At 40.2% G+C, this 26,268-nt stretch overlaps 1 protein-coding gene across 3 annotated transcripts in view; it reads left to right on the top strand.

Annotated features, from left to right (window-relative positions):
- TTC8 (tetratricopeptide repeat domain 8) overlaps positions 1-26,268 on the top strand; it is a 64,553-nt gene that overhangs the window by 7,576 nt on the left and 30,709 nt on the right. For 2 of the 3 annotated variants that reach the window (XM_040227494.1, XM_040227495.1), the window contains exons 2-7: positions 11,851-11,971; positions 13,270-13,333; positions 13,460-13,619; positions 13,838-13,927; positions 16,405-16,449; positions 21,788-21,873. In XM_040227494.1, the coding sequence (XP_040083428.1) occupies positions 11,851-11,971; positions 13,270-13,333; positions 13,460-13,619; positions 13,838-13,927; positions 16,405-16,449; positions 21,788-21,873 (566 nt within the window). The remainder of the gene's footprint in view (positions 1-11,850; positions 11,972-13,269; positions 13,334-13,459; positions 13,620-13,837; positions 13,928-16,404; positions 16,450-21,787; positions 21,874-26,268) is intronic. The other variant, XM_040227496.1, reaches the window with a different exon arrangement.

The raw sequence follows: 26,268 nt of genomic DNA, 5'->3' as shown, positions 1-26,268 counted from the left end.
ATGTTAATATGCCTGTCTCAGAGGACTGTTGTGCGGGCTGAGTTCATCAACACTTGTAAATGAGCTCTTTTTGTCTCTATATAGCTAGAGATAGGGAGAAGGAGATGGCAACCCACTCCTGTATTCTTGCCTAGAGACTTCTATGGACAGAGGAGCCTGGTGGGCTGCTGTCCATAGGGTCGCACAGAGTCGGCTGCAACTGAAGTGACTTAGCATGCATGCATGCATTGGAGAAGGAAATTGCAACCCACTCCAGTTTCTTGCCTGGAGAATCCTAGGGATGGAGGAGCCTGGTGGGCTGCCGTCTATGGGGTCGCAGAGAATCAGACACGACTGAAGCGATTTAGCAGCAGCAGCTAGAGATATTTGCAGGCAGGATTCCGCCATTTGTATTTTTCTTAAAGGATTGTTGGTAATCTGGAAAACATCTATGAGGAAAGTGTTCAGTGAAATGGTGATAAAATGATGAATGTAGTTCATAGGTCATTGGCGCTCAGCAAACTTCCAGAATCATCTCTCTCTTCTCTGATCTGCTGGTCTCTCTCGTTGTGCTTCTCTCGTCCCTCTAAGTCATCGATAATTGGTTCAGGCTTGAGCATAGCATTTACCACATTGTACTGTAATCTATTTAATTATGTGCCTTCCCCCATAGAAAGTTTTCAGTGCCTGTCCAGGGAAGCCAGGAGAATGTGGTGGAATTAATGTCTTCTCTGCCTCCCTTGTGGTTCAGCCTCGTCTCCATCTTCAGCCACATCACCTGGACCAGCTCTGCGCCTGTCCAGCCTCTGATTTTCTTCTCCTTTCGTGTCATTTCCCCAATGTCCTTTACTCATATAGGAAGTCGTCCTTGTGATCCCCAGAGACACAGAGACCGAGGAGGCCTTCATCAGTGAGCAGAGGGCGCAGGCTGGGCTGCTGGTGTCAGTTTGGGCCGCTGGAGGAATCTTTGTGCCCGTGGCCGAATAGCAGGATCCCACATTTATTTCCTCTCTGTGGCCCTTTTTCCTTTAACTTTTCTTTTCCTTGTCAGACGTTGTCTGCAATCACCTCTAGTGAACATTTTTACCCCTTTCTGTACGGAACTTATCTTGTACCTCTCCTTCACTTTATCTTTCAATCCTGCCTTGTTATATCCAGCTCGTTTTTTATCTCCAAGGTAGACTGGCAAGAATGAGCTCTGGCTTCTTTGTGAGCCCTTGAGCAAATTACATGACATCTCTGAATTTGTTTCCTTATCTGTAAAATGGATAATAACACTTACCCGCCTCCCTGAGATGGTTGTTGTGGGACTCAAATGAGATAATGGGTCATTTAGACATGTACACCAATAAATGAAAGGAAGAACAGAGGGGTTATTTCTTCTGTCATCTCACTGCCTGTATTGGTATCTTTCTCTAAACATGGACTGTGAGATCTAGGAGATCTGTTCTTTTTCCAGCTCTTTCTTATGCACACTGGCATTCAGTTCAGTCGCACAGTCGTGTCCGACTCTTTGTCGCCCCATGGACTGCAGCACGCCAGGCTTCCCTGTGCTTCACTGTCTCCCGGTGTCTGCTCAAACTCATGTCCATCGAGTCGGTGATGCCATCCAACCATCTCACCCTCTGTCGTCCCCTTCTCCTCCCGCCTTCAGTCTTCCCCAGCATCAGGGTCTTTCCCAGTGAGTCAGTTCTTCGCATCAGGTGTCCAAAGTGTTGGAGTATGAAACAGTGTGAAAGGCACTGGCATTGAAAAACTGCAGTTGCTGTGTCTTATAAGTTGCTGTTTTGTGTTTGGTTCAGCTAATTGGCAGAGTTAGTTGCTCAGTCGTGCCCGACTCTGCGACCCCATGGGCGGTAGCCCACCAGGCTCTTCTGTCCATGGAATTCTCCGGGCAAGAATACTGGAGTAGGTTGTCATTTCCTTCTCCAGGGGATCTTCCTGACCCAAGGATCGCACCAAGGTCTCCTGCGTCGCAGGTAGATTCTTTACCATCTGAGCCACCAGGGCCTCACTGGACTCTCCCTTTCTGGCTTAGTTTAGCATTTTCCTCTCATGTTGCTGTGGCGTGTCATGCTAAAGAAATTGCTTATCCTTGCCTGGTGACCAGATGGTTTACATATTGCTTCCACACATATTCTTAAACAAATATTTTAGGGTATTCTTTTTGGATTTTAGAACTGTAGAAAGCAAGGATCTTTTTTTTCCCTTTCTTCCCTTTTTCTGTTTCTTAGTAACTTTCCTAGTAAAACATGCTGCAGACTGAGTGTTCAGAGGTTGCTGACTATAAACATGTGAGTGTAGATCTTTTATAAATAAATTTGTTATGAATCTGTTTTTTTTTAAACCAGTGGACTTCCATTTAATTTGGGATAGGAAAAACCCAGAGTTTATCAGCACCTAGCACCAATAAATATTACATAGTCTGTTTACAAACATTTCTCAGAGGATATTACAGTCAGAATTAATTTTTTATCTTCAATCACTAATCCCATTATGTTTATGCAGAGCAGAAGGGTTTATAGTATGTGGATTTTCCTCCTCCCCAAGTGATTAAAGTCTGAATGTTTTAACCACCACCAACTTATTTTTGAATATAAAAAAAAATTTCCTTGGTATAGTTGTAAAATTATTTTTAATTCCTGAGATACTGCGACTTCATAAATACATAGCTATCTTCTCTGTGCTCTAAGTGAGGTTGGAGTAATTAGAATTTTCTGATAATAGAAAACTTAGCACTCTTCCCTGGATATTAGTTATACAGAAGTCTTGAGTGCACTTTTGGGGAAGGATTAGAGTTAATGTTTGGGTTGCTATTGAATGATTTTTAGTCTGCCTACAAATACTCGGTTAATCATTAAGACTTTTTATTTTAGAAACTGTGTTATCCTAAAGATGTTTACTACCTTCTTAATGCTTTCCAGGAACCAGATCCTGCACTGCCAGTGTCTCAGGTAAAGGTTTAGCTGCAATCTTTAGTTTAGAGAATGGTTTAATTACTAACTATTACTTAGTAGTTGCTATAGATTAGTAAGTTTGCTGCCTATCTACTGTGCTGTTATGAAATTAGCTAAATCTACCAGGCATTCTGTACCTTTGTACATAAACTATTATATTTCCAATACTTTTGTGTCTATAGGTGTAAAACTAGGTGAAGACTTGGAGCTTAAATAGAAATAACCAATACTGACCCGGAGGATGAGATACAAAGGAGGGGGCCAGGGGAGCCAGGGGCTTAGAAGGGGAGCCAGAGCATCTGCAGGGCCAGGAGCATCCGGAAAGACTGCGGTGGACGGGATTGTCGGTCCTGAGTGAGGAGGAGGCTGACTCTGCTTGGAAAGATCTTGTCTTTAGAGAGAGCTGCCTGCCACCCTGAGGAGGAAAGGAGGACTCGGCCAGACAGCCACATCTCCCAAAGCAGCTTTGTTAGAAGGGGAGAGGCAGCCAGAAAGAGCTGCCGACTGGGTGAGTCGGTGGGTGGGTCAGAAGGGAACCGAGGAAGACGAAGCCTGGGTCAGGGGGGCTCCTGGCCAGTGAAGTTTTTAGCCCAAGAGGGTATCTAGTAAGTCTGGGAATAAGGAGAGGGGATGAGAGAGCTGTAAATCAGAGAACTTAAATATTACCAGGTGTTTGCCCTGCCAAGCAAGAGAAAACTCTTTTTTAGGTAAATAAACAGTTTGAATCTCATGGGGTTCAAATGTGTAGTCATCAGACCTTTATTGAAGGAGGACTGTGTGGTATCAAACAAAGATGGTAAATAGGTTAAACTGTAGAACTCTCTTCTTTAAAAGGATGACATTTGTCATTAGAATATTCATTATAGTTTCTGTATTGATAGATGTGCAAAACTATTTTTTTGCATAATATATGTACAAGTCGTAAGAAGGACCTAAAGTGTGATAAGCAGAGTAAGTAATGTGCCTTTTGTTTTCAGTAATTTTGCAAGATTTTGATTAAAATTAAGATTAAATTAAAACATCAACAATTTGCATTGTTGGTCTGGTTTTAAAACTTTGCATGGAATTTGAAAGTTTCAAAACCAGCACAAGGACTTCGTGAAGGACCTACATTTGGTATGTCCTGTCCTGTTCCTGTTGACTTAATTGGACCATGATCTAAAAGAATCAGAAGGGAGCAGGGCTGACTGGATTATTTTGAGCTCACCATTCAGACTTTGCGCTCTCTCAGGTATTAACCACTTCAAAGTAAATAAGGCTTTACAATAACAACTCTACATTTTGTGCCTGAGTTTTCATTCTCATAGAGTAGGCAGTGTCAATTGTTACTGATTCTCGTGATGTCTAAGTGAGGTTAGACAGACCATTCTTTTGGTGGCTTTATTCTAAGAATAACTTGGGAGAATTGTTTGTCACCAGCCTTAGGCCTTACATGGCTTTGCGTTCTGTTTGAAGAGGAACAGAACAATTTAAACATGTTTTACTCAGTCAGTAGAGTTTTAACCTTTCCATTTGTCTATTTTTATCACTAAAATTGGGTTAACTTCCCAGAAGGTAGTACAAGTAAGTCAATATTTTCCTGATGTTAGCAGGCAGATATTTGCCTCTAGAGTAATGTCCTATAGACTCACTCAGTAGGTGAATGAGTTGGGATTATGTTTCACAGATAAAAAAGGAAATTGATGTGATAATTACTCATTTATCAAGGAGAATCTCTGTTTTTCTATGAAAAAACTCCTCAGCATTATTATTTTATCAATTTCACAGTACTTCCAATTTATCATCAGTATTCAAAATTATTTGCATAAACCACACGACCCTGTCATTTATTAACAAGTGTATTTGATAAAAACAATTTGCAATTTTGTTTAGAGTCTAGTGGCAGTGTAGGATTACCAATTTGCTTTGTTATACATTTTATTTCACCAATTAGTTTTGAACTTAAAAATTTAAACAGGCAGAGGAATTTAGGGTTGTAAGGAGGCTTTCCTCCAAAATAAGATGTTTTCATTAAAATTCCAAGAATTGTTCCTGTTGCCCAGAGCAATTCCTTGAATACAATCTGATGTTTAATCAAGCAGTGATATGTATGATTTTCAAGGGTATTTTTGTCACGATAGAAGTAAAGTTAGGAATATTATATTCTCAAATACTGATAAAATTTAAAATTAAATAATTGTGTAAGATTTTATTGCAGATATTTAAATATCAAGAATTCACATGATTATTTCTACTTAAGAGTGAGATTTTAGAAATTGAAACATATGAATCTATTTACTTTTTTGAAAAAATGAATTCTTATGGAACATAATTAAAAAAAATAAATCTTCCTATTTGGCTTCTGAAGCATACATTCATTTGGTGAGGAGGGGAATAGTGGATTTACTTTCCTATCCTGATATTAAAAAAAGCTGCCCTTCCTTAATATTTGAGTTTAGGAGGAGGATGGAAGTCAAGAAGCCTGATGGACTGGACTCTGAGGTGACAGTATGGGTATGAAAATGGTTTTACAAAGTATGTGCATTGATAATTAATTAATATCCAACTGTCTAAATGATACTATACTAATAAAAGCTTGACTTTTAGAAAGTTAATTTAACTAGGTTTCCAAATCATATGTAAGTCCCCTACACACGAGCCTTCGGGTTGTGAACCTGCAGACATGCCATCAGACGCATGGGTTCGGTCGCGTGAGCGTGAGTGACGCTGCGTGAGCATGAGTGACGTCAGCGTGAGTGACGCTGCGTGAGCGTGAGTGACGTCAGCGTGAGTGACGCTGCATGAGCGTGAGTGACGTCGGCGTGAGTGAGGCTGCGTGAACGTGAGTGACGTCGGCGTGAGTGACGCTGCGTGAGCGACGCTGCGTGAGCGTGAGTGACGTCGGCGTGAGTGACGTCGGCGTGAGTGAGGCTGCGCTGCCGTGGCTCCCGCCCTGACGGGCCTTCGGGTCCGCCCTCTCCCACGTCTTTCTCCGCCGGCGGTAACCCCACTCGCTTGTTTACTCGATGGCGGCCCCTGAGTGCCAGCTGCTGTACTACCGTCCTTTCCAAGGTCCTGTACTGTAAGATTAAAGCTGTTCTGTGTTTTTTTTTTTTTACGTGTTATTTGTGTGAAAAGCATCATAAAGCTACATAACAGCGCAGTATTCTATAGCGGTTGTGTTAGCTGGGTACCTAGGCTAACTTTGTTGGACGTAGGAACAAATTGGACCTCTGTGCTCTTGGGACTAAACTCGTTCGTCCGTAGGAGACTCCCTGTCCTCCTGAAACTTTACTAGCTCCTCCTCCTCAGAGGGGAAGTCCACACCCCTCTCCGGGGCAGACAGGGTCCCGCGTTTGCCCCTGACTCTCTCTCCAGCTTCTTCCCAAGCAGCTTCTCAGCCGAGCCCCGCCGTTTAGTCTCTCCAGATCAGCTCCAAAGTGGAGCTTCCTCCTCCTCCTCACGTCCCCTGGCACTCGCTCTCCTGTCTTCGCCTGGGTGCCGAAGTCTTCACCTTTCCCTCCACCCCAAGGCCTCCGGTCCCATCACTTCATGGCAAATAGATGGGGAAACAGTGGCAGACTTCGTTTTGGGGGCTCGAAAATCACTGCAGATGGTGACTATAGCCATGACATTGAAAGACACTTGCTCCTTGGAAGAGAAGTTATGACCAACCTAGACAGCATATTCAAAAGCAGAGACATTACTTTGCCAACAAAGGCCCGTCTAGTCAATGCTGTGGTTTTTCCAGTAGTTACGTATGGATGTGAGAGTTGGACTATAAAGAAAGCTGAGCACCAAAGAATTGATGCTTTTGAACTGTGGTGTTGGAGAAGACTTGAGAATCTCTTGGACTGCAAGGAGATCCAACCAGTCCATCCTAAAGGAAATCAAGCCTGGGTGTTCATTGGAAGGACTGATGTTGAAGCTGAAGCTCCAATATTTTGGCCACCTGATGTGAACAACGAACTCATTTGAAAAGACCCTGATGGTGGGAAAGACTGAAGGCAGGAGGAGAGGGTGACAACGGAGGATGAGGTGGTTGGATGGCATCACCGACTCAATGGACATGAGTTTGAGTAAACTCTGGGAGTTGGTGATGGACAGGGAGGCCTGTCCTGGAGCGATTCATGGGGTCGCAAAGAGTCGGACGTGACTGAGTGAACTGAACTGACAAGGCATTTGGGTGCCTTTCTCTGCTATGTTCCAGATTTTTGTTTTTACACCCTTCCTGTAACACTGATATCAATAACCTCAGATATGCAGATGACACCACCCTTATGGCAGAAAGTGAAGAGGAACTAAAGAGCCTCTTGATGAAAGAGAAAGAGGAGAGTGAAAAAGTTGGCTTCAAGTTCAACATTCAGAAAACGAAGATCATGGCATCTGGTCCCATCACTTCATGGGAAATAGATGGGGAAACAGTGGAAACAGTGTCAGACTTTATTGTTTTGGGCTCCAGAGTCACTGCAGATGGTGATTGCAGCCATGAAATTAAAAGATGCTCACTCCTTGGAAGAAAAGTTATGACCAACCTAGATAGCATATTAAAAAGCATCATATTACTTTGCAGCTATAACAAGATAGAATATTACTTTGCCAACAAAGGTCTGTCTACTCAAGGCTATGGTTTTCCCAGTGGTCATGTATGGATGTGAGAGTTGGACTATAAAGAAAGCTGAGTGCAGAAGAATTGATGCTTTTGAACTGTGGTGTTGGAGAAGACTCTTGAGAATCCCTTGGACTGCAAGGAGATCCAACCAGTCCATCCTGAAGGAGATCAGTCCTGGGTGTTCATTGGAAGGACTGATGATGAAGCTGAAACTCCAGTATTTTGGCCACCTCATGTGAAGAGTTGACTCATTGGAAAAGACTTTGATGCTGGGAGGGATTATGGGTAGGAGGAGAAGGGGACGACAGAGGATGAGATGGTTGGATGGCATCACCAACTCAATGGACATGAGTTTGAATGAACTCCGGGAGTTGGTGATGGACAGGGAGGCCTGGCATGCTGTGATTCATGGGGTTGCAAAGAGTCGGACACGACTGGGCGACTGACCTGAACTGAACTGTAACACTGAAATTCTTAGAAGCTAGAACCTGGGCTGTGTCTTACCCAGCTCTGTTCTCAGGACCTGGGGTGCAGTGTGTGCCCCCTGGGAATGTGAGAAGGAACCAGTGAGGCCCATGTCTTGCTTTCCTGTGTGAACAAAAAGTGCCGCAGTCCTTCCTGTCCGCCAGAGGGTTCAGAGCAAAGAATACCCTTTTGAAAAAAAGCCTTCTGATACTTGCAGGGCAGCATAAACTGTGAGGACTTAAAGATAAATCAGGATTACTTACTTTCATTCTCAAAGTTAAACCGTAAGTCCAAGCCATTGACAACTTCTGTGACCCCTGAGGACAGCTGTATAGATCTGGCAGTTTTCCTCATATTTTTTGTGAGTGAAAATCTCAGGTTTCTACCCTTTGGTGGCTCTCACAGTCAGATGCAGCTCCAACTGAAACTGACTTTTTCTAAGAAACAAATCAGTTCTTTGGGCCCATGTTCTGCCCATTCAGTTGTGCTGAATTTGCACATAACATTTGAAATATTTTATTCTAAGTTGTTTGATAAGAATGCAGTAAACCTCAGCCAGAAAAGTACAAGCCCCACATCCCACAATCTAGTCAAATGTAATTTCACTCGAGGAGCCTAAATATGTTGTGAAGTCAGCCTTCTTTGTTCCCATTAAAACGAAAGCCTGAGGACTTTCTTTTATTCTTTAAAAATTAAAAAAAATAGACATTCTAGTTAATTCAGCCCACAGGAGGAGCTCTGCTTTCTGATTCTTGTAAAACTATTTCTCATGTCGCACATTCGCCACGTGTCGCGTGCTCCTTGGTCCTGTCGTTTAATCCAGTAGGTGTTACATTCAGGGAAATTAGGATCCATGTTTTAATGTGCTTGTGTTTCCTTCTCAGAACCTATAGCGCAACGCTATGTAATGAGGTCCTCCGTCAGTACAGGCTGATGACTGAGCTCATCTCGAGAGCTTGATAAGCCCTTTGGACATCTTATTACCTCTGTCTGTTCCTCTCTGTCCCTTTGTCCACCTGCAGCATGCTTCATAGCCCAGTTCCTAGGGCGATGAGGACTAACCTCTCTCCTTGCTGCTACCTCCTCTCCACTTTATTTATTTATTTATTTATTTGCAAAATAGATAATATGGTATTTATTTCTTAGCAATAGAAGAATGCAATGTTTTTTCAATATACTGTTTCATCTAAAACCTGTGATATCTATCTTCTTACCTATCTATCTAGAATTTTACTGTAATAAATTTCATTAGCTGAAAATTAATTTTTACATGATAAAATAGAAGTTAAAAAACCATGACATTATATAAGTGAGGATATGATAAGATTTATAAAGTCTTTTGGTCTCTTTATACTTTTGATGAACTTAGTACAAGGTATATCTATAAAGGCAAAGTATAGATTAAGTAAAACAATTAAGTTTGTTATGTATGTGATAAAGAACAAAATTTAAATTACGAAATAATGGTAAACGCAGGTAGTTGGAAGAGAAATTATTCTAAGTCACAAGAACTGGAAAGTAAAAGTTTCTGAAAACTTAAAGTGTACTAGTCAAGAAATAGCATCATGAGAAAAAAAATCAAATCATCTCCAAGTTCATTGAATATATTGCCACGGATATAAAAAACACGTCTTTGAATACCGAAAACTCTGAGCATTAAATTACTATTTGATTTTAACTCACTAGTGCTTTCACATCATGCTTATTTTTAATGCTAGCACCTTAATCCCTATTTAAGGGATCATTTAAATTTTTTCCTGAAGATAAGCAGTGATCTTGTGATTTGGGTTTTTTTTGAAGTATAATTGACCTACATCACTAGGTTATTTCCTAGTGATTCATAGTGAATCAATAGCATAGTGATTCAATATTTCTGTACCTTACAAAATGATCATAAGAAGCCTACTTACCATCTATCATGGTGCAACGTTATTACAATATTATTGACTATGTTCCCTCATGGTGTACGTTTCATCCCCATGACTATTTTTTTTATAACTCTGTTTTGTGTTTGTTCACTTGTTTTGTTTTTTTAGGATCCACATATAAATCATCTGGTATTTGTTTTTTTCTATGTGACTTGTTTCACTTAGTATAATACTCTCTAGGTCCATCCATGATGTTGCAAATGGTAAGATTACATTCTTTATTCCTTTGTCTATTGATGGACACTTAAGTTGCAATGATGTCTTTACTATTGTGAATAATGCTACAATAAAACATAGGGTTGCAGGTATCTTTTCAGGTTAGTGTTTTTTTTTCCTTTGGAAAATAAATCTGGGATTTTTAAACATCAGGTTCACTGAGGAATAACTTACAAAGAGTTAGGTTCACTCTTTTAGGTATACAGCTCCAAGAATTTTGATAAATATATATAAATATATAACTGCCACCACAATCAAGATGTTGAACGTTTCCATCATCCCATAAAATTCCCTTACACCTCTTTGAAGGAATCCCTTTTGCCCCTCTCATGGCTGCTGCTGCTGCTGCTAAGTCGCTTCAGTCGTGTCCGACTCTGTGTGACCCCATAGACGGCAGCCCACCAGGCTCCGCTGTCCCTGGGAGTCTCCAGGCAAGAACACTGGAGTGGGTTGCCATTTCCTTCTCCATATTTTTTCTTCTAAAAAATTTTTCCTCTCCACTTGACAGTTGGTCCTGTACTGCTGCTTCAAGGGTGCGCTTCTCCCCACAAGCACCAAGCTTTACTGCTCTCTGCTTCTATTGGGGCAGAAAGGCAAACTTTTCTGTTCAAGCAGTTTTAAATGTTTAATAAATGTTTGGGCTTATCCTGGTGGCTCAGACGGTAAAGAATCTTCTCACAGTACAGGAGACCCGGGTTCGATCCCTGGGTCAGGAAGATCCTCTGGAGGATGGCATGGCAACCCACTACAGTATTCTTGCCTGGAGAATCCCATGGACAGAGGAGCCTGGTGGGCTACAGTCCATGGGGGCACCAAAGAGTCGGACACGACTGAGCGACTTTCACTTTTCTTTTGAGGCAGAAAGATAAACTTTTCTGTTCAAGCAGTTTTAAATGTTTAATAAGGTATTCAGTTGTGCACAGCTTTACATCTAATTTCTCAAGGTAAAGCAAAGATGGTAAGATATTTTCTAGACTCCTTAATTATCTTTTCCATTTTTTTTTCTTCCACTCTAGCAGGGTTTCTACTGACTAGATCACAAAGCAACTGAGATTGTGTTGATTAGTTACTAAAAAGTGGCAAAAATTGATCTTAGTTCAAGTCAACAGTTTTGAAACAGCTATTGTGTACAAAAACCATAGGGGTTAAGGAAAATTCAAAGTGAACAAGGTAAAAAAGCTTGTGTTCTGGGGGAAGGGAGGGCAAACAGACGCCCAGGGAATTACAGTGTTTGTCAAATGTGGTACATACATAATAACATAAGTATAAAGAGGGCTGCTTTATGAGTAAGATAAGAGGGAAGTAGGTTTAGAGTTCAACCATCAGGAAAGTTTTCGTGAAGGACTTGGCTCTGGAGGGGGAAGACAGAACACTGTGGTTTAGCTTTATTTATTTGTTCTCAAGGTACTATTCTAGTAAAACTTTCTATAAAGCTCTTCTTTCACTTATAAAAAGGCGTGTTAGAAGAGCGCTAGGCAGTCGCCACACTGTTGTGTCCTAGGTGGTTGATACATATAGGTTGTTTCTTGGTTAATAATGAATGACCCTGTCTTCTTGTATTAGTTTCTAGACATAGCCCTTTAAATCAGTATTATGCACTGTGTGGTAAATATGCTTGATAAAAATTAGATAATGATAAAGGATGGTTAGCTTTTCAGGCTTTGCACTACTTCCAGTGTGAGTTGATATGCTTTATCTTATCCACGCTTATTAGGCAGCCTGGATTTTGAAAGCACGAGCACTGACTGAAATGGTGTACGTGGATGAAATTGACGTAGATCAGGAAGGAATCGCAGAAATGATACTGGATGAGAATGCTATTGCTCAAGTTCCCCGTAAGTATTGATTTTTCAGTTAAGTAAATGAAATGCCATTAGGAGGCGGAAAATGCTTTCTATATACTTTTTTTTTTGGTAATAAAAATAAGACATAATATACATGAAACGTGTATATGTGAAAAAATATTAGCTCAAGTAAATGGCCTCTATTCTGCCTAAATAGTACGAAAGCACAATTCAATTATATTATCTCAAAGTATGAGATTGATGTATAACTATTTTTCAATAGAAATTATACGTTTTAAAAATGTTTTATAAAAATGCATTCAGTCTGATCTAATATAATGAAAGATTGTTTATCCAAGAGTCTGTAAAACACAGGAAAGCATCCAAACAACAGAAGTGTTCTAAAAGGACTTTTAAAAGTTGACCATTTGAAAGCATCACTTGCTTGTAGTAACTGAAGATGCTTTGCTGTGATGCATGATGTGGGGTGGTGGAGTGAGTGAGTGGCTTGGCAGAGGATGCCCATCACGACTGTCACAGTGGCCTAGCCCAAGCCTGCCAGTGTGCTGCTGTGAATGGCATTGGGGGATTACCATGACATATGGTGGTCTTGCTGGTAATTTCTTAGTTGTGACAGTGGTCAGTCATTTATACATGTTTGGAAGGTAATAGCTGTTTTAAAGTGTCTCTTTTCCCTATCATGTGGTCTTTTGGAGTTAAAATATCTAAATTCTAGATATTGGGGGTAAATGATCTTTTCCTGGGAGAAGTTTCTGTGAAAAATAAACTATGAGTATGCTGCTGAGTCACTTCAGTCATGTCCGGCTCCATGCGACCCTGTGGACTTCAGCCCACTAGGCTTCTCTGTCCATGGGCTTCTCCAGGCAAGAATGTTGGAGTAGGTTGCTATTTCCTTCTCCAGGGGATCTTCCCAACCCAGGGATCGAAGCTGGGTCTCTTACGTCTTACCTTCTTTGTCAGGCGGGATCTGTACCACGAGCGCCACCTGGGAGTGTAGAACTCTCATTTTGATGCGTCAGAGCTTTGGAGCCTGTCTTGTCTTGAGTGTGAATGCTGGCTCTGCTAACAGGTTGACCTGTTTACCTAAGTCTCTAAGCCTTTGCTAAATGGGTTAGTACTATCTACCGTACAGAATTAGTGTGAAGATTAAATGTGATAGCAAAAGTAACTTAGGTACTCAATAAATATTAATCAAACACATTTTACTAGGTTCAGTTCTTGTTATTAAGGTCTTTTCCGTCAGGCCAGCGCACTCGTGAAAATTGCGTTAGCGGGCAGTTTTTACAGATTAATAACATATGCGCTGAGCTTGCCATCTGATCTCCTAGGCCCTGGAACATCTCTGAAACCCCCTGGGACTAATCAGAGAGGAGGGCCCAGCCCCGCTGCCAGGTACGTCGGTACACTCCTGTTTCCTTCCCCACCCCCTCCACCACCGCTGCTAGATACCGACCAGACTGTGTGAGAGCCTTCCTTTCTTGATCTTCGTCGGACACTAACGATTTACAGTCTTCGCAGGCCGATCACTCAAGCTGGAAGGCCCATTACAGGTTTCCTGAGGCCCAGCACACAAAGTGAAAGGCCAGGCACTATGGAGCAGGCCATCAGAACGCCGAGGACCGCCTATACCGCCCGCCCCATCTCCAGCTCGTCCGGGAGATTTGTCAGGCTGGGAACGGTAAGTTCTGGCAGCTGCACCGAAGCCTTGGATGACCAAAGTAATTTATGTAATGTTACATCATTTTCCACTCTTTTTATAGTAGGGAATTATATGGAGGATTTTTGAAGGTGATTCTTTTTTACCTGTGTGGGCTTTATAATTTTATGCACATTAAATTCAATTCTTGTTTCAGGAGAAGGTTTCAGTCTTTCTTGTTCTGTCATTTCTCCCTACAGGCCTCCACGCTTACAAGTCCTGATGGACCTTTTATAAATTTATCTAGACTGAATTTAGCAAAATATGCCCAGAAACCTAAATTGGCAAAGGTATGTACTTAAAGTTATTTTATGTTATGAAGTGATGTTGCGAGTGAAAGTGAAAGTCGCTTCGCTCAGTCGTGTCCGACTCTTTGCAGCCCCATGCACTACGCAGTCCGTAATTCTCCAGGCAGAGCACTGGGGTGGGCAGCCTTTCCCTTCTCCAGCAGATCTTCCCAACCCAGAGACTGAACCCAGGTCTCCCGCTTTGCAGACGGATTCTTTACCAGTTGAGCCACAAGGACACCCCAAGAATACTGGAGTGGGTATAGCCTATCTATCCCTTCTCCAGCAGATCTTCCTGGCCCAGGAATCGAACCAGGGTCTCCTGCATTGCAGGTGGATTCTTTACCAACTGAGCTGTGAGGGACTTATCATAATAGCATTGCAGGAAATGGATAAAAATTTGTGAAGAAAAAAGACTTTGACTTGATTGAAATGGAAATGTTTAATTACTCTGATATCTAAACTTTATTTCTTAAGGAAAGTCAATCAGAAATAAAGCATATATACTATCATAATAGGAAGTTTGTTTTCTCCTAATAAAGAATAGCAATTCATAACAAAGGAAGCAGATACACAGCACCATCTTTGGGTAATGACATTTAGGGTGTGTCATCTGTATGTGTGTGTATTTTTCTTTTTTAGCTTGGACTATTCTCAGAAAAATAATTTTCTATTCTCGTAGGATTTTAGAACTATCAAAAAGAAGATAGAAAAATGTTCTTTTTCTTATTGGTAATTAATCCAGCATCTCAATAAAGATTACTTAAGCCAGACAATGACAAGCCAACTAACTATTAAATTCTTTTCTAAATTAAAGAGGAAGAGTGATAGAAAGAGAGAGAGAAGAGGGAGGGGGAGGAAAAGAAAGAAGGATGTTCCTGACCTTTCCAGTAGAAAAGAATTTGAAGGTGAGCATAGAATAATACAGAGCCAGGAGCAGTTAGCTTCCAGAAACTGGTATAAGCCTAGCTCAGGTTTTTAGCTGTAATTCTGTGAATTCTGTGCATGAGTGCTGAGCTCGTTCCTATTATCAGTTCTACTGGCGTTTAACATTTACTAAATGTTAAACATTCTAGGGACTTTCCTTGTGGCTCAGCTGGTAAAGAATCTGCCTGCAAAGCGGGAGACCTGGGTTCGATCCCTGGGTTGGGAAGATCCCCTGGAGAAGGGAAAAGCTACCCACTCCAGTGTTCTGCCTGGAGAATTCCATAGACTGCATAGTCCATGGGGTCACAAAGAGTTGGACACAACTGAGCGACTTTCACACCCAAACATTCTAGGGAAGGCAAAAAAGAACTCTAGCCATACAGACTTGAAACTTAAGTCAGAAAAAGGAATGCTAGCTGGTAAACAGGAAATCAGACAGTGACAATGCCGATGACGTTTTTCTTCATTCCTTATTTGGTAGTGGCCTAGTCAACTTGATTTAGCAGAGTCATGAAGTTTTACTTATTTCTTTTACCTTTATGAGGAATATCAGATTATTTATGTTTTCAGGCCATTTATTAGAGGTGGCTCATTGCTGTTTTCTAACCAGGGATTGTAGTCAGTGGAGGCATTTTCCTCAATTAAATTAGGATGCTTCTAGGACAGACCTGGTTTATGTTATGAAATTCAAACTGAACTAGATTTTGCACTAATTTAATGTGTTGTGGAAATAATGCCAAGTTTCTCTGTCTTTGGTCTCCAACTTGCCTTGACTTAACTTCTCAGGACATGAACTGTACTCATAACTTTTTAAAAAATAACTGAACAAATGGAGAATTAGGAGTAGATTTTTTTTAAAGAGGGCTTTATCTTGATTTATTCCTTTTTTGGTTGCTTCCAAGTGATCTCTTTTAATAACCTTAATATCTTCCGGGGGTAGAAGTGTACACTTTGCAAGTGTAAAATAATGGTATTTATGGATAAATGTAGTACCACCAAGAGGCAGTCCAGTAGATGCTTATTTATCCAGGTGAGTTGGGGGCAGTATTAGAATAATGGTTCTCAGCCTTGCTGCACATAGAGACATCTGCATATTAGGAAAAACATCTTACTTTGCAGTTAAACTCTACTTTGTTTCAGAAAGAGCTTCCAGATTTTCCCATGTCTGAGATGTCATTATTAATATCATAATTACTGTATAATACATGCAATTTTATGACAGTCCTAAGGTTGGTCTTTTCATTTGTTTCTTTCTGATAAAATAGCATGTGTAATATGAAAAAAAAACCCGTTGAGCCTTCCAGTTCGTATTCTTGAACTTTGCAGTTCATATTTTTAAAAACAGGCATCAGTTAAGTAGCCTTGTTTTAACATGAGTGATTGTAACAAATGCATGGATATACCCTATACTTATAAATTCCAGGCACTTTAGAGGACTTTGTTATTTTGGTTCAATCCAGCTGCTGTCAAAATAGCCTTTGGGTTTTGCTATAACAATAGAGCACCTTCGTTAAAATAAAATGTAATGTATTTTTTGTATTTTTGTTTCACAGGCTCTGTTTGAGTATATCTTTCATCATGAAAATGATGTTAAGACTGTAAGTTTTGAATTTGCACTATTTTTTAATGTAAATTTTCTGATTTGGGGGATTTCGATTTGGAAATGTCCTATTTATTACCTTATAAACAGCTGGAATTAAAAATTGGAGAATTACTCATACTTTCAAATCCACTGTTTGTTTCAGTAGGAAAGTTTGTATAACTGTAGAAGTAGTAAGACTTGTGCCTGATCCATGGAGTAATCGATCTCCATTAAAGGGCAAGGTATGGGTAATTGAGAATGCTGCATAATGTGTTTTCATTAAAGTTTATTTTTTGTACTAATAGCATGGTGGATCCATTTTCTTTTTTGGTTTGTATAGTGATTATAAGTTTACTGACACCTGTATTGGACTTCCCTGGTGGCATAGTGGTAAAGAATCTGCTTATTAATGCAGTATTTCTGGGGTTTTTTGGTAAAGTTCCCATCTCTTCCCTTCAACATTTTGTGATAGAAAATTTCAAACATGTGCAGATAGAATGTATAATGAGAGTATAATGAACCTGCATCAATCATCATCCAAATTCAACAGCAATCAAGAATCAATCATCTTGGTAGCCTTTTAACAGAGAATTTTAAGGTTACGTGCATATGACTTCTCCATGTGTGGTAATTGTTACATGCTAATATGCAAACGAGTAGTAACTTCACAGATTTTGTCAGATCAAATGTAGTTAATTCTACAGTGTCTAATGATAGTATTTTCTGTCATTCTTTTAGTCACAGAAAAAGCTTTATACCTATGTATTAAGTATGCAGGGAGACAAAAACATTTTTCTCAGTTGTGTTTTCTATGTGTCAACCATTATGCTATATAAAAATACATTTTTTCCTGCCTCTGTAAGCCATGTAATCTAGCTGAGGAAATAAAATTAACACAATGAAACAGTTAGAAAGGTAATTGCCAGGTTGTGATATTATTACCAGATATCAAGGGGAAAAATCAGGGGATGATATTAGTAAAAATCCAGTAAGATTTTTTTTGGAAAGGGAGGGAGAAAATGTAAAAGAAGCGTAAAAACATGAAGAGGATATGGAAAGAGAAATAAAAAAGCCATATCCTAAATAGTGGGAGCATTTTGAGGCATTGTCAGAAAGAAGTGACAAAATGTGATCCTGGATTTGGTGTGGCAGACAAAGGAGAGAGCCAGGTCAGACCTGCCTCCTGAAGATGCTGTGAGAGCCGTTGTTTTACTAACGGACATGGGATTGTTAGGGAAGGAGGTTAGAGTGTAAAGAAGCTGAATAACTCACTGGAAGGCATTTTCAGTTTGAAATTGTGAAAGCCGATCCAAGTGGAGATGCCGCTGCATGTATCAGAAGCTGTTCCCCTAAAATGTAGATGAGAGCCTGGGCCAGATATACTGAGTGTGGTAGTTATCTGTAAGGAAGTGATGGTGGGTGTGGTCACATAGAGAAAAGAGAAACTAAGGCTGGAATGACTGAGAAACCAGGCTGCTGCTGCTGCTGCTAAGTCGCTTCAGCCGTGTCCAACTCTGTGCAACCCCATAGACAGCCCACCAGGCTCCCCCATCCCTGGGATTCTCCAGGAAAGAACACTGGAGTGGGTTGCCATTTCCTTCTCCAATGCATGAGAGTGAAAAGTGAAAGTGAAGTTGCTTAGTCATATCTGATTCCTAGCGACCCCATGGACAGCAGCCTACTAGGCTCCTCTGTCCATGGGATTTGCCAGGCAAGAGTACTGGAGTGGGTTGCCATTGCCTTCACGTTGCTGTAAATAAAAGTAAGTGCAGTACATGTCATTTTCACTTAATATAAAGCTGGTCAGAGCATTATAAGGTGATACATGAAGTCACATAGTTATATTGTCATTAAAAAGAAACATTCAAATACCATCCCCTTTTATAAATGAGTAAATGTTTGTAATTATTAGATCATAGATTTCTTGACTTGTTGAAGATTGATTGATTTATTGCAGAGATGTTTATTCTTTCTTCCTACACATTCTGAGCTACCACAGTGTGCCAGGCACTGTTCCAGGCCCTGAGACTACAGGGTGAAGCAAAATCTCTGCTCTTTAGGAAATTACGTTCTGGTTGGGCAAGGAATGGAGACAGTTAGCAAATTAAAAAAATAGATAAAATGTCATGGGATAAGTAGTATAAAAATAAAGCAGGGAAACCAGGGAAGGGGATAGATAATGACATGGAGGATGGTGTTATTTTAGATGAAGTAGAAGGCGGCTGCTTCCCTGGTGGCTCAGATGGTAAAGCATCTGCCTGCAATGTGGGAGGCCCAGGTTCGATCCCTGGGTTGGGAAGACCCTCCTGGAGAAGGAAATGGCAACCCACTCCAGTATTATTGCCTGGAAAAATCCCATGGATGGAGGAGCCTGCTGCGCTACAGTCCATGGGGTCTCAAAGAGTCGGACACAACTGAGCAACTTCACTGTCACTTAGAAGGCGGTTGATAAAGTTCACTTCGAAAAGACATATAAACAGAGGCCTGAAGGAAGGAAGACGAGCCAGATGGTTCCGTGGAAGAAGAGCACGTTAAGTCAGAAAGACTGACTGCAGAGGCCCTGGGTATCAGCATCCTTGGATCGTTTAAGGAACGTTGAGGAGGCCAGTGTGGCTGGAGTGAAGTCTAAGGGGGGTAGGTTGTAGGCGTTGGGTTCAGGAAACTGACAGATCGCACGCTGGTTATGGGTCATGATGATGCCGTCCTTGTTAATAGCTTCATCTTGAGTATGCTCTGCATCTTGGCATTTACATAATAGTGAGAAAAGGAGCTACACGGAAAAACCATTCGGTTGATAGAAAAATGCGTTTCTGCTTTTGGGTTCTTAATAAGTCTCTCTCTTCCTCTCCCTTTCTGGGGCAATGTTGGCAATATTGACAGAACTGAAGTGGCATGTGGATTGGTGATTCTGGGGTCTTTATTTCCATAAGCTGTTTAATTTCATCATGCTGACGTCACAGCTCTCACAATAGTGAATGCAAGACTGTCTGTTTAAACTTGGGTCGTTGGGGGCCCTGTTTCCAACTGTTACTTAGCAGAGTCTCTGGGACACCGAGTTGGACGTATTCATAAGTGTTTTGCTGTCTAGATCTGCCGAGGCTCCCTGTTCAGAGGGACTTTTATAAACTTATTTATAACCTTGTAGGTCTTTATTTAGAAGCTAGATATTGGATTGATTCGTTCATTCAAAGATCCGAAAATACAGGTATCTAGTCATTTATTTTAAAAAGTTGGCAAAGACTTTAAGGAAATATAGCTTTAAAATTTAAAAATGTTAATAGCTTTTAATTGTGCATCTTATTACGATGACAGTTTTGTTTGATTCCTAAGCTATTTTCAGCATAAATCAGAAGTAAAGAATGAAATTAATTCTTGAAGGTCTCAACAGCATGGCACCATTCGAGAACAGCAAAGATGTGTAAGAAGCGGGCGCCTGTTCTCAGGGGATGCAGGGTCCATTTGAAATCATAATGGTGGTTTTGTCTAGTGCAGCCTCAGTCATCAAATGAAGAGCGATCATTAACATGTAATTTTTGCCATTTTTATTCTATATCTGTAATTCATATTAATTTCCTTGACTGGCTTAGACAAATATGTGGGCATGTGAGTCCTATATGGGAACCATATCTGAAAGCAAAATCAACAGCCTGTAGTCAGCACTAAATCTAATCTTGGAAAATTAGAATATGTGAAAAAAATTTAGAATGACATATTTTTATGAAAAATAGAATGTTACATTAAGTCTGAAAGTGAATCTGATCTGTTTGCTTTAACAGGTCTAAAAGATTAAGTTAAAAGGAATATGATTCAGATATTTACAATGTACTCCTGAACTGAGCTGATTGAAATACGGTTTTCTGGTATTTCTAGAGATAATGATAATTGAAATGATGCCTTTTTTCCCCTCATTTTTCACTTCCACTTTTATCTCTGGATTCTTTTTAATTTCCATAGCTTTCAAGTAGAGATGTTGATTTTTCAAGTCCATTAGAACCTCAGCGTGTGACACCATTCCTTTATAAATAGTTTGCATATTTAGAAGTCTCCCCTGGAGTGAGGGAAGATGGGGAACACAAGGAAAGTTATTAATTTTGCAGCAGGAGCTTCAAGGAACTCTTTTGGCGTTCATTTCAGATAAGAGTTAATATGAAGAAATGAACAATAATACGGGATACATTCTGAGATTATGGGCTTCCCTGGTGGCTCAGATGGTAAAGAATCTGCCTGCAATGCGGGAGACCTGGGTTCGATCCCTGGGTTGGGAAGACTCCCTGGAGAAGGGAACAGCTACCCACTCCAGTATTCTGGCCTGGAGAATTCCATGGACAAGAATTCCATGGACAGAGGAGCCTGGCAGGCTACAGTCCATGGGGTCACAAAGAGTTGGATATGACTGAGGGACTTTGATTTCCCTTCTGATATTATAGAACTGAAAATATAAGAGTTACTGTAACTGAGCTATTGGATATTGTGATGATGTTAACACTGACTAAAGAATAAAAGGTTTTCAATCTTAATAGAAAGGATACTAAGTATTATAAAAAATTAGAATTTTTTTAAAACTAATAACCAAATCTTTACATGAGCTTCAGATTCCTGTGAACTATACATTTGTATAAAGATTGATTTGCTTCCTCTCTATCCAGATGGTTTCTGCTTTTGGGGTGTAGAATCCTAATTCTTAATTAGGTATTTTTGTCTGATCTTGAATAATCACTAGAAGGGACAAACTAGAAGACATTAGAGAGAAAGGGGTGAGCACACAGAAAATGCGGAAGCAGTTAGCTCTTTCTCAGTCCATCGCAGGCAAAGCCTGACCTTTAGGATTCCTGGAACGTAAGGTGATGTCAGAATAACGGAACAATGATTGTTAAAGATGGTAGTCACCAATCCAGCTCTTCTTCATGACCGTTTTTAAACCTTTTTCTGTCTCCATACTTGATCTTTCCCTGTTTCTCGACCTCTGTCTTTAAAGTGGGGCCTGCACTTGGGCCTACTTTACACAGTAAAGGCTTGACTGCCACTAAGTTTGGAAGCATTTTGGTGGGGTAAAACCTTACAAGTTTTTAATACCAGTTTTGTACCTTGTATATTAAAGCTGTATTCAGATAGACTGTACATCTGCTTCCCTTTGATCAGTGTTTCCTTCTCATCTGCTGTCAGCCCTCTGGTCTGGAACTGATTATTTAGGGAAAATTGGTGGGGCCATCTGGAGACATGAGCAACTCGAGTTTCTGTCTGATTTCTAATGCATGTTTTGATTGATGCTAATTATATGGTTTATTTCATTATTTATTGTTTCTGCTTATTGTCAGAAGAGAAAATCCTAATTGAAAATGAATTGTTTTTCAAAGGCTTTGGATTTGGCTGCCCTTTCCACGGAACATTCTCAGTACAAGGACTGGTGGTGGAAAGTGCAGATTGGAAAATGTTACTACAGGTAAAATTCAGATTCTTTTCAAAGGCTGAGAAACGGCAACATATTTTAGGGCCTCAAATCCAGTAACTCTTTCTGGGGGATGGATTTCCTCATGAAGAAGTGAGCAAGGTGTTGCTGGCTTACTTGAGAGAGCATTTGCTTATCAATCACGTGATGGCTTCCCGCAAGTGGTAAAGAATCCGCCTGCCAGTGCAGGAGACTCAAGAGACACGTGTTCGATCCCTGGGTTGGGAAGATCCCCTGGAGTAGGAAATGGCAACTCATTCCAGTATCCTTGCCTGGAAAATTCCATAGACTGAGGAGCCTGGAGGGCTACAGTCCATGGGGCCACAGAGAGTTGGACACGACTGAGTGACTGGCTACACACATACGTGAAGGCACTAAGACACTGTTAGAATAGTGAAATTTTAGACCTGGGAAGGAGAAGCTTTGAGACCATCACACGCTTTTCAGATGAAGAAGCCAAGGCCAGAGAAACTGATTTGTATCGGGAACCAGTTAGTAACAGACCTGGGATTAGAATCGAGTCTGTTGGTTCTCTGCTCCTCTTGACTCTCACGTCTTTATTTCTTCTTCTGCCTCACATCTGTAAAGTGCTTTACAGTTAAGAGAGAACTGGTCCATACATCACCTTATCTCAGTTAAATCTTACAGCATTTTGGAGGTAGTTGCTATTAGTAGCCCTTTGTCCAGATGAGAAAACGTGAGCCTCAGAAGGATAAAGTGACTTTCCCAACTCCATGTAGCCTATAAGTGGCAGAACTAGACTTTGAGCTCAGCTTTCTGATGCCAGTTCTTTTACTGTCTGCACAATCTCATAGTGTTTCCCTAGGATCTGGACATTCTTACAGTAGTTCACGTAACCTTTAAACACATTTTTAAGCCAGTTGAGAGATCAAAAAAGTTATAATGAATATTATGAATATTACACAACAACTGGTAAACAGGATCTGAAATGATTGCTTAATACCGACATGCACTTGGAGCATTTGAAAAATAGAAACAAAAGAATAGTTATATTTTATAAAGATAAATGTATCTTATTCAGAAACAAGGTAGACTAGTCACTGTGAACATCATTCAATAGTTACTAACTTCAGTTACTGAACGCTGAGGAAAAGGAAATATAAGTAGAATTAAAAGGATGCTTATTTTTCTACTGTTGAAATTAAGACTGTTTTCCACTTAGATATTTCACATAGAACTCTGAAGTATTTTTTCCTACTGTTAGATTGAGGAAGTATTTTCTGCTAAAAGGTAGTTTTGGATCATTATAACATTACGCTCTTATGAATATAATTTCTGAGGACAAGCTTGGAATCTTGAGATTCTAAGCAAACCTCTCAGAAATCTGTAATAATGAAAGAAAAGCATAACTTGATTCCTTCTTTCCTTCATGTAAGGTGGTATTTAAATGAATGTACTTTGTTATGTTAATTATTATTCTTCTCTGTTTCCTTGATTGCTTCTCATCTTCATGTATTGAGCATTCATTCATTTCTTCATTCACTCACAGTAAAATGTTTAATGAGAAGCTCCTTTAAACGGTTTACAGCTGAACGGAAGAGAGAGAACAGGAATCATTTGCAAATGTGGTTCCCGTTCTGATAGAAGCAAGTGCAGGACGCAGGGGGAGCCCAGAGGAAGAGCCCCTTCCTCTCGGTGACAGTCAGGGAAGGGTGCCAGCGGGAGCACCCAGGGTGACGTTGCTCTCTCTGCTCCTGACAGTTAAGTCCTCCTGGTTCTCCCCGCGCAGTGGCTTTCAAGTTGCTCCCTTACCAGCCACCACCCCCCCCGCCAGTGCCCCGTCCCTGGCTTTTCCTGTCATTTGTTTGAATTGCTACGTTAATTTCTTACCTAGGTTTTCTGCCTCCATTTTCTTGTCTGATCAATCCTTCCTAGTACTACTGTCAGAGTGACTGTTGCAAATATTCTGTGGCTGATCTCCATTGCCTGTAAAATGAGATCTGTATTTTACCTGTGGCATCCACGAGCCTGTCCAAGTCTATAGCTTTGCCCACGTTTCTCACTTCTTGCATTCTGTCTCGTGTTTTGCTTTTTGGTTAAACCTAATGACTCAGCATTCCCCTGACATGCTGGGGACTTGCCTTCTTGTGTGCTTGTGTGGATAGTTTGTGTCCGTCAGAGAGGTCCCTTCATCCCCACCCCACCCTATCTCACTATCGAAATCCTGCCCATTCCTGCCTCGCTGGAACTTAGTTTGTTCCTCCTTTGTGCTCTCAAAGTACTTTTTTTTCTCATTGGCCATAATACAATTAGATCTCTTTTAAAATATGTTTTGTTTCAATCTTAATTGGTGCCTTCAGTACACAGTTGGTATCTTCATTTTTGCAGCTCCTTAACATCATTAAATGCATATGCAGTTGGTCCTTGACAATGTTTATTGAATTAAATTGGAGAAAAAAACTTGGCAGTTGGTGGAGATTATCTCTGGACTCTGACTCTTTGATATTGTCCTATGTTTATGAACTTGACTGATATTTTTATTATTCCTAGATGTTCTTTATACATGGCGCCCACTCAATTTCCTTTGCACAAGAACCCATGTGGTGAATTCCTTTTTGATAGGATCAGAGGAAATGATCTCTTAAGGGTATAGTAATAAAACACATGACTCATCCTTCTTTCCTTTCTTTGGTTTCCAGGTACTTCAGTAGCTCTGATTGCTTGTTGGTTTTTTAATTTCTTTATTCTTCATTGTTTTTTCTAAAATCTAGTTCTGTTTTCATATTTTTTATATGTATCTTTTTATTGTAATCCCTATAAAATTATTTTTTGCAAGAGACATCTTATTAGTTAAAAATATACAAACTAAATTGGTGTTCATGGAATTCAGTGATTCAACTTCAGCCTTGTGTTTAAGACTTAAACGTTCAGTTGAAACTCTGTATAAATATGCTGTTCTTTCAGAACTTCAGTGTTCTCTGATAACCTTTTATGAACATTCCTTGTAAAAGTTGCAGGGCTTTTGAAGCAGTAGGGGCTTCTACCACATCATACATCTGCTAACTTTAGGCCAGATTGTGGGGTCACTTTAGCTTCTTTTTCCCACATTGTCCAGCATCTCTTTGGGTATAGTTACACCAGTGCTTGAGGTTTATGTTAGGAAAAAAGGACACAGCCGTTCTTTAAAGCCTTTAAATGAAAATAACATAATGGACTATATTGTATACTGTTTTGTCTTTATTTCATAAATAAAAGCATTATGATAAAGTGCCTAAGTAGCTCTCACATGTCTGGGATTAGTAGTTATGAGAAAGCCCCACAGATCTATTAAGGACAGGCTGAAGTGGGCTTTAGCAATTGATTTCATGGTTAATAAAATGTTCCCTGGGCAGAATTGGGTGTTGACATCAGGACAGTTGTATTTAAGCAAGGAACAAATCTCAGATTCATAGACTAGGACAATCAGTATTAGATACAAAAAAGGGGAAAGAAAATGTTGTGGAATAATAAAATGGTATAGCTGTATTACTCAAGTGGCAGTTAACTGTTTACCTTAAAATTGTTTAGAGTTTAAAAATGGGCTTATGCAGAGTCAAAAAAGGTAACTTGAAACAAGTGAAAATTGGAATTACAACACATCAAAACTTACGGAATTCAGCAAAAGCTGCATCCTAAGAGAGAAGTTCTGAGCAATAAATGCCTATTCAAGAAACAAGAAAATTCTCAAATAAGCAACCTAACTTCACACCTCAAGTAACTAGAAAAAGAAGAACAGATAAAGCTCAAAGTTAGTGGAAGGAAGGAAATAACAAAGATCAGAATAGAAATAAATGAAATAGGAACATGAGAAGGATCATGACTATGAGTAAGTGGGATTTATTCCAGGAATGTAAGGATGGTTCAGTATATGCAAATCAATGTAATATATCACATTAACAAAATGAAGTATAAAAATCATCTGATTATCTCAATAGATGTAGAGAGAGCATTTGACAAAGTCCAACATCCATTTATGATAAAAAAAACTCCTAACAAAGTGGGTGTAGAAGGAATGTACCTCCACACAGTAAAGGCCATGAATGACAAGCCTGCAGCTGAAGTCACACTCACTGGTGTTGAAAGCTTTTGCTCTGTAAGATGAAGGGTAAGATAAGGATGCCCACTGGCTCCGTTTTTACTCAACATACTATTGGAAGTCCTAGCCAGAGGAGTTAGGCAAGAAGAAGAAATAAAAGGCATCCACATCAGAAAAGAAGTAAAACCGTTTCTGTTTATAGTGGATGTGATGCTATATATAGAATATCCTAAAGACTCCACCACAAAACTGTTGGAAATAATAAGTGAATTCAGTAAACTTGCAGGATACAAAATCTGTTGCTTTCTATACATTAATAACGAGAGCAGTTCTCCTGGGTTCCCTTACCCTCC

This window comes from Oryx dammah, unplaced genomic scaffold (genome assembly GCF_014754425.2).
Source record: "Oryx dammah isolate SB20612 unplaced genomic scaffold, SCBI_Odam_1.1 HiC_scaffold_26, whole genome shotgun sequence".
Classification (NCBI taxonomy): domain Eukaryota; kingdom Metazoa; phylum Chordata; class Mammalia; order Artiodactyla; family Bovidae; genus Oryx; species Oryx dammah.
Note: the sequence above shows the minus strand (reverse complement) of the source record. Positions and strands in the feature narration are given on the sequence as shown.